This window comes from Pimephales promelas, chromosome 15 (genome assembly GCF_988280905.1).
Source record: "Pimephales promelas chromosome 15, fPimPro1.hap1.1, whole genome shotgun sequence".
Lineage (NCBI taxonomy): Eukaryota > Metazoa > Chordata > Actinopteri > Cypriniformes > Leuciscidae > Pimephales > Pimephales promelas.
The window spans coordinates 34,685,071-34,706,549 of record NC_142783.1 but is presented as its reverse complement, the minus strand read 5'-3'; the positions used below and the strand labels follow the sequence as shown (position 1 = coordinate 34,706,549).

At 35.4% G+C, this 21,479-nt stretch overlaps 1 protein-coding gene across 1 annotated transcript in view; it reads left to right on the top strand.

Moving 5' to 3' along the window:
• akt1 (AKT serine/threonine kinase 1) overlaps nucleotides 1-20,352 on the top strand; it is a 57,587-nt gene extending 37,235 nt beyond the window's left edge. The window contains exons 5-14 of the mRNA XM_089120609.1: nucleotides 576-675; nucleotides 2,696-2,827; nucleotides 3,617-3,682; nucleotides 6,214-6,282; nucleotides 6,356-6,481; nucleotides 8,407-8,535; nucleotides 14,405-14,619; nucleotides 14,843-14,930; nucleotides 16,306-16,408; nucleotides 17,677-20,352. Coding sequence (XP_088976735.1) covers nucleotides 576-675; nucleotides 2,696-2,827; nucleotides 3,617-3,682; nucleotides 6,214-6,282; nucleotides 6,356-6,481; nucleotides 8,407-8,535; nucleotides 14,405-14,619; nucleotides 14,843-14,930; nucleotides 16,306-16,408; nucleotides 17,677-17,756 — 1,108 coding nt within the window. The 3' untranslated portion in view covers nucleotides 17,757-20,352. The remainder of the gene's footprint in view (nucleotides 1-575; nucleotides 676-2,695; nucleotides 2,828-3,616; nucleotides 3,683-6,213; nucleotides 6,283-6,355; nucleotides 6,482-8,406; nucleotides 8,536-14,404; nucleotides 14,620-14,842; nucleotides 14,931-16,305; nucleotides 16,409-17,676) is intronic.
• The last annotated feature ends 1,127 nt before the right edge of the window (nucleotides 20,353-21,479 follow it).

Sequence of the window (21,479 nt, the reverse complement as noted above, 5' to 3'; positions counted from 1 at the left end):
CTTTTTCCAGTTCAATCAACTTAAAATTTTAAGGCAACCAGGTTACTTACTTAAAGTTAAACAAACAATATTTTTTTACAGTGAAGATATTCATAATGTTGAATATCTTCTATTTCTATTTCAGATAAATGCTGTTCTTTTGAACTTTCTATTCCTCAAAGAATCCTGAAAGAAGAATGTAAATATCTGTTTTGAACACTGATAATAATCATAAATGTTTCTTGAGCATCAGATCCTCATATTAGAGTGATTTCTGAAGGATCATGTGACACTGAAGACTGGAGTAATGATTGATTTGATCACAGAAATAAATTACACTTTTAAAACGTTTTTAAAATAGAAAAGAGTTCTTTTATATGGTTATAATATTTAACAATATTACTGTTTTTTTTTCTTCAAATAAACACAACCTTGATGAGCAGAAGAGACTTCTTCTAAAAACATTAAAACATTTTGAGTGGTAGTGTACAAGCATCTTATACAGGAACATCACAGGCCATTTATCAGAAGAACCAACAATAATTATAATACGAAATGCATGAAAGAAGTTTTGTTCTGCATGTTGACTGTTGTAGGAAGGAATGGACCAAAGCCATCCAGACTGTGGCGGAGCGTCTGCAGAAGCAGGAGGAGGAGATGGAGGCGCACATGGAGACCAAACCGCCACACAAAGTGGTACAGTACACACTTCTGCTTATTAAATATCAGCACTGGATTAATAACGTGATATTAATAGGCCACCCCAAAATGAAAGAGGTCGTAGCTTATATTATGTGTATTCAGATCTGTCTCTCTCTCTCTTGTAAACTTGATCAAGTATCACAGACTGAAGTTAAGAAGTGCAACAATTTTTTTAAAATTATTAAATTAATTGTATTTTATATTGTAAATGTATTTTAGTTCACTGATATATCTTACATAATTTCACCATTTATTTCTATAACATTTTTTTTACTATTTTGTTTAAAAAAACATATAATTAAAAAAATATATATATAAAAACTTTTTTTTATTATTTTGGACAATAAATGCAACATATTTTTTTTTGTAAATCTAAATGTTATGCACTATATTTTAGTTCACTAATATCTTTTATGATAATTCACCTCTACAATATGCACCATTTATTTCTATATTAAATAATAAAATATTAGAAAAAAATATTTTATTATTGTTTAACATTTTTTTTATTAAAATAATAAAATAATAAAATATTTTTTATTTAACACAATAAGTTCAATGTATTTTTTAAAAATATGAAATTAATAAAATATATATTATATTTTCTTTATCTTGCATGATACTTAATAATATTCACCTCTACAATATTTCCCATTTATTTCTATATTAAATAATAAAATATTATTTTTTTCATTATTATTGTTGAACTTTAAAAAAAATATATTTCAGACAATAAGTGCAATGTCATTTAAAAAAAATGAAATTAATGTACTATATTTTAAATCACTCAACCCCTTTTAAACTTGCATCGAGTACAAGAGTCATTGCGAAAAATATAGAGAAAAATATATATTATATTTAAAAATATATATTACATCAAGAGAAAAATATATATTATATTTTTCTTTATCTTGCATGATACTTAATAATATTCACCTCTACAATATTTCCCATTTATTTCTATATTAAATAATAAAATATTCAATTTTTTCATTACTATTGTTGCACTTTAAAAAAAAAATATTTCAGACAATAAGTGCAATGTCATTTAAAAAATAAATAAATTAATGTACTATATTTTAATTCACTCAACCCCTTTTAAACTTGCATCGAGTACAGGAGTCATTGCGAAAAATATAGAGAAAAATATATATTATATTTAAAAATATATATTACATCAAGAGAAAAATATATATTATATTTTTCTTTATCTTGCATGATACTTAATAATATTCACCTCTACAATATTTCCCATTTATTTCTATATTAAATAATAAAATATTCAATTTTTTCATTATTATTGTTGCACTTTAAAAAAAAATATTTCAGACAATAAGTGCAATGTCATTTAAAAAAAAATGAAATTAATGTACTATATTTTAAATCACTCAACCCCTTTTAAACTTGCATCGAGTACAGGAGTCATTGCGAAAAATATAGAGAAAAATATATATTATATTTAAAAATATATATTACATCAAGAGAAAAATATATATTATATTTTTCTTTATCTTGCATGATACTTAATAATATTCACCTCTACAATATTTCCCATTTATTTCTATATTAAATAATAAAATACTCAATTTTTTCATTATTATTGTTGAACTTAAAAAAAAAAATATTTCAGACAATAAGTGCAATGTCATTGTAAAAAAATGACATTAATGTACTATATTTTAATTCACTCAACCCATTTTAAACTTGCATCGAGTACAAGAGTCATTTATCCCGCCGGTAAAATAGCAACAGCGCCGAGAAATAGGGCCCAATGTTTAAATATCGTTAAAATAGGGCCCAATGTGTCTAAATAGTGTGTGTATAAAACGTCAGCATGAGGACTGTCGTGCACTTAGACATCAGTTCCCACGCTCACATTTCTGGCATTCGTGGCATTTGCAGCAGTTCAAAGGTCAAACGCAGATCCGTCCCGTCAGTATTATGTGTTGAACTCGTGCAGGTGTTTGTGTGCTGACAGCTGGTGTGTGTGTGTGTGTGTGTGTGTGTGTTTCAGACTATGCATGACTTTGAATACCTCAAACTCCTGGGAAAAGGCACTTTTGGGAAGGTGATTCTGGTGAAGGAAAAAGCAACGGGAAAATATTACGCCATGAAAATCCTCAAGAAAGAAGTGATTGTAGCCAAAGTGAGTAACACACCTGAGACTTCGGAAAGTGTGTGTGTTTGCTTGAGTGTGTGAGCTAAACAAAGCCTACTTTAGTTAGTCTGTAAAACTACACTGTATTGTTGGTTTAACTTAGTAACCTGCGTTAAAATTTTACGTTCATTCAAATTAAAAAAATGTATTTATTCAATAGAAACTCAAAATATTATGTTACGTGAACCACAAGTTAATTTTGACAGAAGAAAAAATGTTGTGATGATAAACTAGTATGAAATTAATTTTTTTTTCCAGTGTATGCATAAATAAAGTATGCTGAACGTGTTCTGTCAGGTTCAGGCTGTTAGTTTGGTTATAGTATTCATGCACCATTTTTTTTTTCCCAGTAAAGTTTCCCATATTTACAGGTGAAACTCGAAACATTAGAATATTGTGTAAAAAAATTTCAGTAATTCGACTTAAAGGTGAAACTAATATATTATATAGACTCATTACATGCAAAGTGAGATATTTCAAGCCTTTATTTGTTATAATTTTGATGATTATGGCTTGAAGTTTATGAAAACCTTTCACAATATTCTAATTTTGAATTTGGGGTTTTCATAAACTTCAAGCCATAATCATCAACATTATAAAAAAATAAAGGCTTGAAATATCTCACTTTGCATGTAATGAGTCTATATAATATATTAGTTTCAGCTTTAAGTTGAATTACTGAAATAAATGAACTTTTGCACCATATTCGTATTTCTATGTGTGTGATTTGTGTTATTGTAGTGTGTGAAAGTCTGAAGAGTGATGTGTGTGTTTCAGGATGAAGTGGCTCACACACTCACAGAGAACCGTGTGCTCCAGAACTCCAGACACCCCTTCCTGACGGTGAGAGACTCTCATCATCTCCTCGTCTTCCTCTTCTTCTTCAAAAGCCTCTCATCTCGAGCACGTCTGTTTATCCAGCCACACAAAGCGCTTTAGAAGAGTTCGAGTGACCACTTCAGATTGAATAACGTCGCCTGTTTCGTCCTGGATCATAAACTGGTTTCTTGCTAGTTTAGTCTTGTTTTCCAGCACTCTTAAATGGAGGTGCATGTACTAGATACGCAAAATCACTTATGATATTAAGTCTTGAGTGATTGAAATGAAGGTTAAAGCTGCAGTCTGTGGTTTTTCCTCTTTGTCGCCATCTGTGTTTGTAATCTGCAGGTGCGGGCCGGGCCGGGCTGGCCATCGGGAACACACTGGGCATTTCCCCGGTGGGCCGATACATACTGTAAACATTTGTTTGTTTGTTTGATCGGCCCGTAAAGCTCGTGCGTCGGCGCCCGTTGCGTTTAGTTTGTCTTGATTGGCGGCGCTGGGATCTCTGTGCCAATAAACCTCCACCAGCATCCGCACACACACACACACACACACACACACACACACACACACACACACAGCCGACCAGCCGACACTCTTCTGCATGTGTACAGGTGTGTGTGTGTGTGTGTACAGATGTGTGTGTCTAGATGTGTGTAGGTGTGTGTGTGTGTGTGTGTGTGTGCACAGATGTGTGTGTACAGTTGTGTGTGTACAGATGTGTGTGTGTGTGTGTCTAGATGTTTGTGTACAGATGTGTGTGTACAGATGTGTGTGTACAGATGTGTGTGTGTGTGTGTGTACAGATGTGTGTGTACAGTTGTGTGTGTCTAGATGTTTGTGTACAGATGTGTGTGTGTGTGTGTGTGTGTGTGTGTACAGATGTGTGTCCAGATGTGTGTGTGTGTGTGTGTCCAGATGTGTGTGTGTCCAGATGTGTGTTTACAGATGTGTGTGTGTGTGTGTGTGTGTGTGTGTCCAGATGTGTGTGTCCAGATGTTTGTGTACAGATGTGTGTGTGTCCAGATGTGTGTGTGTGTGCAGATGTGTGTGTGTGTGTGTGTGTGTGTCCAGAGGTGTGTGTCTAGATGTTTGTGTACAGATGTGTGTGTGTCCAGATGTGTGTGTGTGTCCAGATGTGTGTCTAGATGTTTGTGTACAGATGTGTGTGTGTGTGTGTGTGTAGGTGTGTGTGTCCAGATGTGTGTCCAGATGTATGTGTGTGTCCAGATGTGTGTGTCTAGATGTGTGTGTGTGTGTGTCCAGATTTGTTTGTCCAGATGTGTGTGTGTGTGTGTCCAGATGTGTGTGTCTAGATGTGTGTGTGTGTGTGTGTGTGTGTGTGTGTGTCCAGATTTGTGTGTCCAGATGTGTGTGTGTGTGTGTGTGTGTGTGTCCAGATGTGTGTGTCTAGATGTTTGTGTACAGATGTGTGTGTGTGTCCAGATGTGTGTGTGTAGGTGTGTGTGTCCAGATGTGTGTGTGTGTGTGTGTGTGTGACGTAATGACTCTGAGACATGCTCGAATCTCCCGCTGAAGTCCACCAGTCCCACTGGAGTTAAACTAATAATTAATAATAAACTAATAAACTAATAGTAATAAACATTATTACTAGTTCACCGCTGTGAGTCGAGTGATGAACACTTCCTGGTTATGTACTTGATTACATTTTTTTGGGATAATTTTTAACAAAAAAAAAGTTACGGACTGCAGCTTTAAGTTCAAGGAAAATAAAAAGAAGAAAATAGTCATTATTTTTGCTGTTTTCATTTGGTGATGCTAGTCAAGTAGAAATTATACGCTCAATGTTTTCCAGATAACATAACAGAAGAATATTAGTTTGTAATGAGGATGGAATCGAACTTCCTTATTTGTTTTTTATATAATAAAAGTCCTTCACTGCAATTTTTCTCAATATATTTTTTAAAAAGCGCCTCAGTGATTTAGTCTTCTTTTCCAGTACACACATCTAAACATACTTCAATTAGGATACATTTACTTGATATGATATGCTGCAAAATGACTCATTAATACCCCAATTTGTTCATATTTTAACTCATGACATCTTGCTTCTCCAGTAAGTGCATCTTTTGTACTGGAAAATTAGACAGAAATACTGATGGAAAAACATCACATTTTTGCATAATTATTTAATGCATTTTAGGATGGATACATTGTTTATAATATCATGCTGGATATCTGCGTATTTATAAATATTTTAACAGGGTTATGCAATATAGTTACAGAGAACAGTGTTTTCAGACATAATTACTTGCTTTTATTAGGTTTATTTTTATTATTTAGACATTATTAAGTTAGATTTTTTTATTTGAAACGTTGAATTGAAGTACAAATATTCAAAAAGTTAAGATAAAAGCATCTTATTTCCCATTAAATTCCTATAGCGATAATCATTTCACAATATTTGTACTTTTTACACTGCACATTTGCAATATACAGCTCTTTTTGCATGTGTCATTGACTGTCTTCATTTCATATGATCATTTAATACATTGTTAATTGCATTAATTTGAATGGGTTTGCATGTTTAGGGTCTGAAATACTCGTTCCAAACCCACGACCGGTTGTGTTTCGTCATGGAGTACGCCAACGGCGGAGAGGTGAGGCCCGTTCTTCTCAGACCAGAGTTTTGAGATGATAAATACGGTTGTAAACGTTCCTTCCCTCCCGCAGCTTTTCTTCCACTTGTCCCGGGACCGTGTTTTCTCGGAGGAGCGCGCACGCTTCTACGGGGCCGAGATCGTGTGTGCGCTGGATTACCTGCATGCGGAGCGAAACGTGGTTTACAGGGACCTGAAGGTCAGGGGTCACCGGCTCATATCAGTTATGCGCTTCATTTCACATACAGGCAAACCAAAAATTATTTACACACACCAGATATAATTTTACTTTAGATATGTTTTGTGTGTGCAGGACACTATAGTACAGTACATGTGTGTAAGTGAGGAGAGCATAATAAAGTAAACTGAGACATATTCAGGGTTTTTGAAATTAACTTTTTCACTTACCGACCAATTTGGCTAATGCATTTTTAAGAGACTGGCCTTTCAGAACGTCTACTGGCCCAAAAAAAAAAAAAAAAAAAAAAAAAAAAAATATATATATATATATATATATATATATATATATATATATATACTTTTTTGGGCTAGTAGATGTTCTGATTCTATATATAGAATCATATACAGTATCTGACGTTTTATATATATATATATATATATATGCTGTGACGTAGTTAATCTCTCTTTTAAAATTTTATATTAGATTTATATTATTTTCCCCCATATATATATATATATATATATATATATATATATAGAGAGAGAGAGAGTTGGATTTCATACATTTGATTCTTATTCAAACAAAATCCTTAATCCAAAATTTCATAATTTTACTTTAGATATGTTTTGTGTGTGCAGGACACTATAGTACATGTGTGTAAGTGAGGAGAGCATAATAAAGTCAACTGAGACATATTCAGGGTTTTTGAAATTAACTTCTTCACTTACCGACCAATTTGGCTAATGCATTTTTACGAGGCCGGCCTTTCAGAACGTCTACTAGCCCGAAACAAGTGTATGTGTGTGTGTGTATATATACATGCTGTGATGTAGTTAATCTCTTTTTTTTTTTTTTATTAAAAAATTTTCTTGGATTTATATTATTTTCCCCCATATATATATATATATAGTTGGATTTCATACATTCGATTCTTATTCAAAAAAAAAATTTAATCCAAAATTTCATCCTCATCATGGTCCTCATGGTCTATATGTGTGTGTGTGTGTGTGTGTTTGTTTGAGTGTGTGTGTGTGTGTGTGTTTGAATTCATAATCCACAGCCTCTGCAAACAATCCCGAGTGTGTAAATCACCATCAGACGTTAATGTGTGTGTGTGTCCCTTTAAGAGTGCGTGTGATGACCCGTCCAGATGATGATACTGTAGGTCAGCAGAACAACCCGTGTTTTGCTTTCTCTTGGTTTCTCCTCCTCTCCTCTCTCTCTCTCGGGCCGCTCAGGTTCATGTGAAAGTGCGTGTGTAGCAGGACGGGTGTTTGTGCTGACGAGCGTTGTGTTCTCGAGCCTCTGGCCACGTGTGTGTGTGTGTGTGTGTGTGTGTGTGTGTGTGTGAGCTACAGCTGCCAGGTGACTGTGAGGAGTGCTGATATTAACACAAGCCGAAGCGTCTCGATCGCCCCCTGCTGAACATTATGAGATGACAGCCTTTAGTTTGAATAAGAAATGAATGTATGAAATCCAATATATAAACTGTGACATAGTTAATCTGGTTACTATCCTTCTACTTTTGGCTGTTAGGAGTTCAAACACTGGTCCCAGCACAGCTCATAATGGACATGGTGATGTAAAATAATGGGTCCACATAATGGGCCCTGAAGTCTAATGGACATGATGGAAACCAAACAATCAAATTACACTTCAAATACACTTTTCCCAAAGATGTTTTCAGTCATTTTAGGAAGCTGTAAGTTCAAGTGTTTGGTCTCAGTTCATAATTTATGACTGTGACATCATGATTGACAGCTTCTCTAAACGAAGTATTGGGAAGGCATCAACTGACTTTTTTGTGAAATAGTTTTACTGTTTTATACATTTTCTTCGTTTCGGATCAAGTGGTTTGATTGAAGTGCCCTTTTGGGAAATGATGAAAATCTGTCAGTCACAGTAGAATAAAAGCAGCTCTCGATCTCTTTTCTGTCCATCAGCTGGAAAACCTGATGCTAGATAAAGACGGTCACGTCAAGATCACGGATTTCGGCTTGTGTAAGGAGGGCATTACAGACGGAGCCACTATGAAGACCTTCTGCGGGACCCCGGAGTATCTGGCCCCTGAGGTGAGACTCAGCACATGAGCAAATCACATGACCAAGCCATTCACAGGATCACGTGACCAAACCATCACAGGATCACATGACCAAACCACCACAGGATCACGTGACCAAGCATCATAGGATTACATGACCAAGCCCTGCTGGGGCGCATGTTCATCTGAGAATCCGCTAGAAATGGGCTTTTATTGTTCTTAAAATGTGTATTTGTAGGGTTTAGGGTTAGTATATAGTAGAGTTTAAGCTCTCGTCTCTCGGATCACATTTTATTTTCGTAGTCTATTCGAGTTTCCCAAAGTAGAACTGCTGGAGATTTGTTAAGTTTATAAAAAGCTGATAATTAGTTAAATCAAAATTTGAAATAATTCAACATTATAACTAGGGCTGTGCAAAAGTTAATTGCGATTAATCGCATCCAAAATAAAAGTCTGTTTTACATAATATATTTGTGTGTGCTGTATATAATTATTTTGTATATATAAATACCTATGCATGCATGTATATATTTAAGAATTATTTGTGCTTAAATTCTGTATATATATATAAATACATAATCTATATTATATAAATATAAATATTTTATATAGGAATAACACATTTTCTTAAATATATACATGCATGTGTGTGTATTTATATATACAAAATAATTATATACAGCACACACAAATATATTATGTAAACACAGACTTTTATTTTGGATGCGATTAATCGCAATTAACTTTTGCACAGCCCTAATTATAACTTATTTAAGTTAAAAATAACGTAAAGAAAATGTTATTTTTTGCCCTGAGGTTTAATGTAAATATTTCTATAACTAATTTCTATATTCACGCCCCTCTGAGCCTTTCGGTTTATGGTCACTTGACATATTATTTTGACTTTATTTTAAAATGATTTATTTGACAATTTTCCATTTAACTTTCCAATTAACTTGAGAACATCATGCTTGTAATAATTTCATAATTATAATAATTTGTTGTTAAATGTTAAAACGCGTTGTTATATTATTAAAATATTTCAGGTGTACTTCAAGTAAATATTGTCCGTCGAATCAATCCAGCTGACAAAATCTGCTAATTCTCTCATAATTTACAACCCATATGAGTTTCTGTTTCTGTTTTAAGTGTCTCTTCAATAAAAGCTCCTAAAATTAGTCAATAAGCAACATGAAGGCATCATAACAGTCGTCTATATGGCTTATATTCGTTTTATGAAGTCATATGGAGCTTGAATATCTCTGTTCTGTCTGTTCCTCATAGAGAATACTCTTGTTATTCTGTTAAACATCTCTCGCTCTCCACTAAAACGAGAGTCATGAGGGTTTGGAACAGAAGATGATTTTCGTTCCTCATATGGGACGTCCAGGATCCAGTGTCACCTCTCTCTCTCTCTTTCTGTCCTCTTTCCCCGGGAACTCTGGTTCAATCCCCATGTTGACATGACAACAGGGCCCGGAGCGGGAGACTTCGGGAGCGTTGCCATGGCTACGGTGGCCTCTCTGGAGCTCGGCCCGGGCCGTGTTACAGGTTGTTCCGCTGTAAACAATGACCTTGTTGTGTGTGTGTGGAGCTCAGGAATGCTGTTGCGTCTGGAAATATTCCACAGAGAGAGAGAGAGAGAGAGAGAGAGAGAGAGAAGGAGGGATGAGAGAATTTCAGAGGAAAACAGGTGGAAGTGTTTTAAATGCACGGCGACACTTAGAAAAATGGATGGCTCTCATGCAGGATTATGACCGATTATGGCTTTAAATGATTTAAACATCACAAAATGTGTTTTAGAATAAGCAATAGCAACTTTATTCATTTAGCACAATTTGACCAACAACACAAGTTGACCAATGTGCTTTACAATGTCGCACAGAAAAAACACGTATAATACAATTATCAATGATTAAAAGCTATTGAAAACAGATGTATTCAATAAGCTAAAACATGCAAACTGACATCATATTTATTGTTTTAATTTCTTACTTTAAAAACCTTTATTTAAGAATCAGGCTTCCCGCGGTCGGGATATAAGAGTGTGATTTCTAAATCTAAATAAATAAAAAAAAAAACATGGGAATTTTTATATTGAATATATATTTTCTTTATGTCAAGCTCAAAATATAATTATAAAATATGAATATTAATTTTTAAGCATAATAAAATAAATAATTGAGAAAAAACCAGCTATTGTAAAATAATTATTGAAACTTACTTGAAAATTATTATTATTATTTAAAGTTGTTTTATTTAATTATTTTTAAATATAATATATTATAAAAATATTACCATATAATATTCATTTTGACAAATTTCTAAATTGCTGACATCCCTCAAAAATTGGGACCGAATAAAAAAAACAGCCCAGTTTTATGACATTCGGTTAAACCGTTCAGAAGCAAAAATAATTTTCGTATCTCCTAACCAGTAGGTGGCGCTGTGCCAAAATGCTGCATGTATTCTCAGGTCATGCATGTGATGACGTGCACCAAGATTTGTCTCGATACGCCAAAGCGTTGTGTATATATAGCTTTACATCTAATTTGCCGTTGCCGAATTTCTGCCTGTCGGCTGTGTACGGACGTTGTTTTCGTATTGAAGTCTATGGGTACTCTAGCTTATTTTCCCCTAAAAGTGGACGTGAATCTGTTCAGAGACATTTTATGACGTTGCGCCGGTCATGAGGATATGGATTCAATTCTAGCCCTTACGGTACAAAAGTTATTAGCATAAACGTAAGTGCAACTTTGGACAGTTGGTGGCGCTAGAGGGATTGAGTTAGAGACTCCAAAATTGGTGTGGTCTATGTTCGGACTGTCTTCTATCTGCGTGCCAAATTTCACAACTTTTTACCAATTTATTTGAATCAAAACCAATTTCAAAACATTTATCAAAACTACTCTATCTATAAAGTGGTGTTTCCACAGACTGTAAAAAAAAATATGGGCGTAGTGACATGCCGTCACCCGTAGTGTTTCTGATGAGCATTTTTGAAGCCCAAAGTGGACGGAGCTGGCCGTCGCCATCTTGGCGTCAGTGCGTCACTCCCGGATAAACAAAAATGGGCAAAAAGGCTGTAAAAAATCCGCTGAGGTGACGTGACGCTAACAGACAGCAACGTCTAATAGTGACATCGGTGGCCACGCCCTTAATTATGCAGAACTTTAAGGCTTAATATAATTTGAATAGATTACTTCAATCAACAATCGTCATGAAGGGCAAAATTAGCTATATAGACCAAAAGCACTTTTTGCCCCAGGCTGTAAACATGTTTTTTCTGCTGTAAAGTTGGGCATTTTAACTATGGGATTGACTCTCTTCTGCAGCCGGCCTCTAGTGGCCAGTCAATGAACTGCAGTTTAAGACACTTCCATCCATGTTGGATTTAGGGTGACCACCATCAAACAAGCCAAATGTGGGACAATTATAAGTTTGTGTGGGACAATGTGGGACATGTTACCAACACTAAAACATACCCTGAAACTGTTATATAATGTCTATCTAACTGCCTTTCAGCTGATAAAAATGATTTGTTTTTTAGTCCCTTCCAGAAAAAAATCTTTTTTTTTAGAAACAGTTCTGACCAAGTCCAACAAAATAAACAATGAACAAATAAAATATAAAACAACATGAAATTAGATAGACAGTCTTATATATTAAGAATATATTAAAAACCAAAACCGTTCATATTTTTAGAAAGGATGTGAATTAAAACAACCACTGCAGGTTAAACAACAACAGATATATTCTGTTAAATTAAAATTTTAATTTGCCTACAGTAATTATCCATCTGTTTTCCGACAGGGAACATGTATGAAACGAATCACCAGTCCACATTTTGATTGACAGCCGTCACAACCAACGAGTGATGATTCTTTTCAACCATTGGATAGTGTATAGCTAAAACACAGCTGTTGTATTTATACTTATGACGAAGCGCCGCAAACTACGCAGCAAAAGTAATAAGTAGAAAGCTTTCTCAAAAAGGCAAAAGAACGCATGCACGTTTTCTTAATATGATATTAAAAACTAATAGACTGATGAAAATGCGGGACATTTCCTCAATATGCGACGTGCGGGACAAGAGGTGAAAATGCTGTGCAGTACAACACAAAGCGGGACGGGTGGTCACCCTAGTTGGATTCAAGAGAGGTTGGGTGTCACGTGTGGAGTTTACACTACATTACTGGTCATGCCATGGAAATAGAGACTGGTTGACGTCAGCGCTGTGCCGTTCAGATGTGTTTATCATCAGAAGGTGTGTGTCCCCCGTCTCTGTGCTTGCGTGTGTCGAGGGCTCCTGGGTTCCTGGCAGCTTCACAGCTGTGCTGCTCTTCTACATATATGGGGCAGCTGCAGGCTCAGCTGTCTCTCTCCGTGAGTCACATGACAGCGGCGCTGGAAATAGACAGCGGTCAGTAATTCTAGCAGCTCCACGGCTTCACCTTTCCACTGACCGCATGGACTGAGTCATTCTCTCCCCGTGACCCGCGGTCGGGGTTTCGGTAACACTCGGTGGGAGAACACGCAAACACACCACCAGCACCATCAGCTCGCAGTTGTTGCACTTTATTTAAAGAGGACCGATGACGCCCTTTGATGCGTTTACGGCTCTACTAGAACAGGTTTTCCTGCGTTGTTGCGGCTCCTCTCATCCCAGTCTGTCAGTAACGCTCTGTTTACTTCCTGTCTCTATGAAGCCCCTCCTCCTGAAAAGCACTCTGTGCTCTGATTGGTCGGCTGGAGCAGTGTGTTGTGATTGGTTGAGCGCTTCGAGTGTGTTTGGGAAATGCCCCGCCCCTTACCATAACTGGCAGTTTAACACACCACTAACTCAACTAGGCCCCGCCCCTTTATTCTGTGCATTAATTATTCTAATGAGGAATATTGTGACGTGTTCGTTCAAACGACAAAAAAAATTTTTTTTTTTGGTCCGCAAACAGCTTATATATCAGAAGTGATGTTTTTTACTGCTGGGCAACGATTAACCGCATCCAAAATAACAGTTTGTGTTTACATAAATATATATGTGTGTTTACTATGTGTAATTATTTTGTATATAAACACGTGAAACTCGAAAAAGTTCATTTATTTCAGTAATTCAACTTAAAAGGTGAAAAAGTGAGATATTTAAAGCCTTTATTTGTTATAATTTTGATGATTATGGATTCTGTACAGCTTTATGAAAACCTTTTCACAATTTGGGGTTTTCATATAAGTCATAATCATCAACATTATAACAAATAAAGGCTTGAAATATCTCACTTTGCATGTAATGAGTCTATATAATATATTAGTTTCACCTTTTATGTTGAATTACTGAAATAAATGAACTTTTGCACCATATTCTAATTTTTCGAGTTTCACCTGTAAAGACACACAAATGCATATTTGCATGTATTTACAAATTTAATATTTTATATATAAATAACACATTTTTCTTAAATATATACATGCATATGCACATACAAAATAATTATACACAGTACACACACATACATATGAAGAGTTCAGATGCAAAAGCCTCTAAATGCCATTTGAAATTTTCTTCTAGAATGATCATTTTTATCAAGCTTGTATATTTAAGATCAGTGATTTCACTTAAATGGCAATGATAATTACCTATTAATTGTTATTTAAGTGAAATTACTGAACTTAAATATACAAGTTTGATAAAAATCATCATTAAAGAAGAAAATTTCAAATGGCATTTAGAGGCTTTTGCATCTGAACTCTTCATATATTATGTAAATACAAACTTTTATTTTGGATGCGATTCGTTGCCCAGCAGTGGTAAACATGCATAAAGTGATGGGTAGGGGATAGAATATACAGTTTGTACACCTATAAATCATGTGTGTGTGTGTGTGTGTGTGTGTGTGTGTGTGCAGGTGCTGGAGGACAATGACTACGGGCGTGCGGTGGACTGGTGGGGTTTGGGAGTGGTGATGTACGAGATGATGTGTGGTCGCCTGCCCTTCTATAACCAGGATCACGAGCGCCTGTTTGAGCTCATCCTGATGGAGGACATCCGCTTCCCTCGCACACTCGCACCGGAGGGCAAATCTCTGCTGTCAGGCCTGCTCAAGAAGGACCCCAAGCAGCGGTCGGTGTACAACACCGCTATTCACACTGAAGCCCATCATGCACGCGTTGAAGCATTTGATAAACGTTATCATCTCTGTGTAAACTGCGTAAAATAAATAAATAAATCATCACGTTTGGAACAGCATACGGCCATTCATGCTGCATATTTATCATGGAAAGTGTTTCTGGTGTAGGATGTAGATGTGTAATGTGTGTGTGTGTGTGTGTGTGTGTGTTTGTAGGTTAGGTGGCGGCCCTGATGATGCTAAAGAAATCATGCAGCACAAATTCTTCACTGGAATTGTGTGGCAAGATGTTTATGAGAAAAAGGTAAAAACTCCTTTTGGACACGTATTATCACGTATACAACAAACACCATCATATTTCAGAGAGATGACGCCAAACTGACATTCATTACATCAGGGCTTCTTTTAGATCTTTTTGATGCCATTATATATATATATGAAGAGTTCAGATGCAAAAGCCTCTAAATGCCATTTGAAATTTTCTTCTTTAATGATGATTTTTATCAAACTTCTTTATTTAAGTTCAGTAATTTCACTTAAATGGCAATGATAATTACCTATTAATTGTTATTTAAGTGAAATTACTGAACTTAAATATACAAGTTTGATAAAAATCATCATTAAAGAAGAAAATTTCAAATGGCATTTAGAGGCTTTTGCATCTGAACTCTTCATATATATATTACGGCTGGGAAACGATTAATCGCGATTAATCGCATCCAAAATAAAAGTTTGTGTTTTCGTAATATATGTGTGTGTAGTGTGTGTAATTATTTTGTATATATAAATACACACATATGCATGTATATATTTAAGAAAAATGTGTTATTAATATATCAAATATTTATATTTATGTATAATATTAATTTTGTATAAATATATATAAAGTATATACATGCAAATATTTCTTAAATGTTTACATGCATGTGTGTGTATGTGTACGCATGTATTTATATATACAAAATAATTAAACACACTACACACACATATATTATGTAAACACAAACTTTTATTTTGGATGCGATTAATCGTTTCCCAGCCCTAATATATATATATTATATATATATATATATATATATATATATATATATATATTAGGGGTGTAACGATGCCCTCATGTCAAGATTCGATACATATGACGATTCTGAACTCACGAAACAATATTAGTGCAAAACACCAAGACATGATAAAAGGTTATCAATAAATGTACTGTTGATTAAAATGCTAAGTTTGATATTACATTGTGTGTGTAAATGAATAGACTTGACCTCGGTGCTGAAACCCAAAGCACAGACAATAGAGACCAGAATAACAATATTCATGATTCTGAAGCGGAAAACACTGAATTATTGAAGACGAATATGTCACTAGATATATTTAAAATAAACCACTTTTTACTCTTAACATCAGACCTGTGGAATTATCAGGACACACACATATCCCCCAGTGCATTATTATACATTATATTCAACATCATATATAGTATTTTAATGGATTATTACATTACATTATACATATTGTTGCATTTTTGTATTGTGACACAATATTGTATTGTTTACCACTTCAAAATTCACATTTAATTAAATGCCACTGGCCATTACTTTGCAGTTATTTGTGAAATTTACTCGCAATTTCCGAGTGAAACTAACTAAATGTCTAACGGGCGCTCTGTTCCTCAGCTGGATCCTCCGTTCAAACCGCAGGTCACCTCAGAAACAGACACCAGATATTTCGATGAGGAGTTCACCGGACAGACCATCACCATCACACCACCGGGACAAGGTACCAGCACACACACACACACACTTCTGCAGGACGCTCATATACGGAGAGAGTTTTGTGTTCAGATCTATTTGCACTCTTGGTAAATATGATCAAAAGAAGGCTGTGAAAATAAATATTCATTGTTTATCCTTTTGATTAAAAAAAAAATCACAAAAATCGACCCTTTCATTGAAGTAAAATAATCCAAAGTTCTGCGAAAATCACTTTTCTCCAATGCATGTTGGCCACAAATATCTCCGAAGTATATTCCCATTAATATTTACATTTTTAGCACACCAGGGTGACTAGGAACATGAAATTATCCCGCCATGACTTCCTGTTTAACCTCTTAAGTGCTGTGCTCCCTTTTTTGATTAAACATGAAAATGCTCAATCCGAACTTAATTAGTTGTAAGAATGCAGATGTAAGATTGGTCTTGTTTTAAAGAAGACATTTGACATTTAAATAAAGTTATACAAGTATAAATATAAAATGTAAAAATGTAAGTAATCATATTTTATATTAAATTTTTTTGTTGTTGTTTGGACTCTAAAACTGCAAGAAAATCAAAGCCAAAACTCTGAACGAGTTGTGTTTCAAATTATAGGTTGATATATATAGGTAAATAAATGAGCTTTTAGTAAGAGTGTGTGTGTGTGTGCAGTACCGAACGCTTCCACTAGGGCACAACCAGACTCCATTACTGCCCATATAAGGGGCCGCCATTTCCATATGAGTTTTGAGTGATCTGAACCATTATTTACACAATTTTCATACAATTTATTGCGGGAAGTTTGGCTGATTTTGATATGAATTTAACCTCAATAATCACAGAAATAACACGCATGTCCATTATAGCTCGCTGCCACCTCACAAATGGTGAATCTATCATTATTTTCTTTATATTTAAAACATTTTTTGAAACTTTTTTCCAAAAAAAAAAAAAAAAAACATTAATGGATGTTATCTTTTCAACTATTGGCTTGAAAACAAACTGAGGTTGCTACCAGTCTTTCACGATTTTCATATAACGGCTAACTAGATGTTTGTTTTGATACAATAAATTGTAAGCGGATACTTTGCCTGTTGCTATGGTTACTATGTCTGGTTACTATGTCTCTCTATCACTTTTTACTGGACCCTGCAGCCAATCAGAATCGAGTATTCACCCAGACCATGGTATAACAAGTGTTACTCTACGGCTCACATGCCTACTTTGCAGAAGTGGAGTTTATTTGCGGTGACAGGATTTATGTGAGGTGTGTGTGGTGTGTGTTGTGCACAGGTGACAGCTTGGAGCCGTTCGACAGCGAGAGGAGACCGCATTTCCCACAGTTCTCTTACTCCGCCAGTGGAACGGCATGAAAGCGGACATCTTCAGGCAGACGTTTCACACGAGGTTCACAGAGACTGCTCCGAGATCAGCGTAACGGGAGACGTTCTGTGACGTCTGTCCTGAAATCAGCTCTGCTTCTGTGGCCTTGAATCATCAAGAGAGGGAACGCTGAAACACATCTCCACTCATACTGCCCAATTAATGTCCATTAATATAGCGGTGAGAGAAATGGATTGCACAGCGCATCTTTAGTCTCGTGTTGAAGTATCATAACTAACGTCATGCCAAATATTATTTCATTTCCATTCAAAAACACCAGTTGACCAATTGAAATTGTATGAATGTCTATAGACCCGACCCACTAAAGTACTTTTGATCTAAATTTCGCTTGCATTCATGAGCATTTGCATAGAATGTGCAATATAGTAGAAATGTAGATAAATTATTTTTTGTATTAATTATTGAAATGACTGAATTCCACTCAACTAGAAATTAACTTATTAAAACTCACCGCCGTCAATATAGCAAAGGAGCGACACCTGAACATATATATCCTACAATCTAAAGAGAGAAATAAGCAATGATATGTTGCTTTAAAGGAGTAGTTCACTTTAAAAAAAAACTTTTGCTGATAATTTACTCGCCCCCATGTCATCCAAGATGTCCATGTCTTTCTTTCTTCAGTCGAAAAGAAATTAAGGTTTTTGATGAAAACATTCCAGGATTTTTTCCATATAATGAACTTCAATGGGGACCAAATGAGAGTTTCAGTGCAAACTGTTCAAAGGGCTTTAAACGATTCCAGACGATGAATAAGGGTCTTATCAAGCGCAACGATCGCTCATTTTAAAAAAAAAAATAGCAAAGTTTACGTTTTATAAGCTCAAATGCTCGCCTTGCTCTGTTCTGTGATGCGCGTTCGTGACTCTCCTGTTCAACGATTCTTTTCCAGAGTCAACTCGTTCATTTCGTTCGTTGAATGAACCAAATGACACGAAAAAAGATTTGTTCATTTTGATGGTGTCGTTTAAAGCCCTTTGAACAGTTTGCACTGAAACTGTCTTTTGGACCTTGAACCGTTTGGTCCCCATTGAAGTCCATTATATGGAGAAAATCCTGGAATGTTTTCATCAAAAACCTTAATTTCTTTTCGACTGAAGAAAGAAAGACGTGGATATCTTGGATGACATGGGGGCGAGTAAATTATCAGCAAAAGTTTTTTTTTTTAAAAGTGAACTACTCCTTCAAGAAAATAAAGCCTAAAAATGACTTAATTACAGTGATTAGAATTTAATGAGAGTTACAATTTAAATGTATCCATGACGATAAGAAATTTTTAAATTAAAATCTCTGAAATAGTTCTTAATTTATTATATGATGCAATTTTATACAATTAAATAATGGCAATATCTGTTTCCTTTCCATTTTTGTCATTGCATAAATTATTTAGTTTCATACCCGTTTTACCATTTAAATACGCCATAAAAGCCATTATTATTGTGATGGAGGAAGTTTACTGGGGCATGTTGTCACAAAAAGTTGAACAAATTGCAGAAATAAATCCATCCTGACTAAGGTATGATTAAAACGTGCCACCAAAAAAATCCTGATCCGTTTTTCCTCGTTATGTGAGCCTGACGTGTGTCTCCTATTAAGGTGCTTTTAAGCGGCGAATCAAATCGTTCGGATTCTGCATCTCATCATCAGTCCTCGTCCTGTTTTATTCCCCGTGTTTTTCCGGTTCTGTTGTGTGTGTGTTTTGTCAGTGTTTTGCACAGGTACTTTAGCGACCAATGAACAATTACAATCCGAGGGACCATCGAAGTGGAATAAACCTTGCAATTCTTTGAAATGACTTTAGCTTGGATTCGTTCGTTACTTATATATTAACAACTAGAAATGACATGTGTGATTTACTGTGTGTTCCACATGCACGCACACACACTCTCTCACACACACTCCCACATACTTGCTCGCTCGTTTGCACACACACACACACACACACACACACTTGCTTGCTCGCACAATCACACACACTCACACCATGCTAAACGGATTAATTTCCATTAAAAGTGTTTTGTACAACTTGTTGAAGGTCATTTAAAGCCACATTTCTACACATTGATGTAAATACCATGAAACTGTTTTGAAGCACTTGCCGTTTCACTCGACAACCACAAAGATGACCTTTTGTACATGTGAGAATCTGTTTGCTGGTGTTTTCAAAATGATAATTATTATTGTGAAATGCTCTGATCAGTGTTGATGGATTGTGTAATAATCACCACACAGATGTTGGTCGGCATACGTAAATGAATGTAAAGGCCTTTCCTCTCTTTTCTCCTTATTACCTTCTTATATATGCAAAACTATTTTTTTTCCTATTTTTTAGATCTGATGTTTCATATGAATTATGCTTTTTCATACTGTCCTCTGATCTTTTTTTTTAATGGGAAGATATTTTACTTTTTTATTCTTTAATTTTGTTGACTTTTTAAATATGTAAACTAAAGAACACCATCTTTAGGATACAAATAAGATTCAATTTATATGCATTGTTCAGCTGTTTTTATGATTTAGACTTTTTTTCCATTGAATTGATCAAATAAAGTTTTGGCTAAATTGTTTTGGTTGATTATTTCGAGAACTCAAAATGGTGGACACATTTTAATGAAAACATTTTCGAATAGTCTTGAGCTGCAGGGAATTGGCTGGAAAATTATTTTGTTTCTAGCCGTTTAAAAGTTATTAGCATAAACATGAGTGCAACTTTGGACAGTTGGTGGCGCTAGTGGGATTGAGTTAGAAACTCCAAATTTGCTCTGGTGACAGTTCAGACTGTCCTCTATCAATGCGCCAAATTTCATAAGTTTTCCGTGAGCGGTTCTATGGGCTGCCGCCTTTTCTAGCGTGGAAGAAGAAGAACGCCAACGACTTCAATAGCACTCTCTTGTACCGTAAGTCGATGCACACGCCGTCTGCCAGAAGATAGATATTTTAGTCAATAAGTTTTGAATGTGGATATTGCCTTAAAATATCTTGAATGTAACTCGACACCCTTGCCTCATTTAGTATGCGCGAGTCTCTGAATATGCAAATGAGCCCCGCCTCCACTCGCTCAGCTCAGAGATCCACTATGTTGATCTGATTGTTTACAAGGTGGTTTGTGACGTCAGAAACACCAGCGATTTCAAAGCGTGTTTTTGAGACTGTCTTTGGTTCACTGCAGTTTTAAGGAGGAAACACTCAGCAATGCTGTCGACTTAATATGAACTTACACATGGATTGTTTTAAAGCAGATTAAAAACACCACATAAACGCATTAAAAACTTGATTTTCACCACAGGTGGGCTTTAAAATATGCACAGCACAAGTGCCATTAAATAGTAGGCCTACTTTTATGGAAGATAACCACAGTACAAAAACGTTTGGCCTTTTCCCTGAGAAATAGTAGATAAACAAATACAGAAATTGACGTTGAAAAATAAACAAGTATTGATTGGCGTCGGACGTGTGACAACTAGCCCCGGTGTCTCAGTCGGTCAGCTGGAGCAGATGTTGAGTTTGTGGGGCCAGATGTTGGTTACAAACCCTCACAGCTGGATGAAGAGCAGGACAAACCCAGAGGACACACACCAGCTGTGTGTGTCTCACGCTGAAACACATCAAACAAGTGCACACGACAGAGGCGTCAGCTGACTCTCTCAGTTCAACATCAGCCCGTTTACACACTGTTTCATCCGTTCATGCAT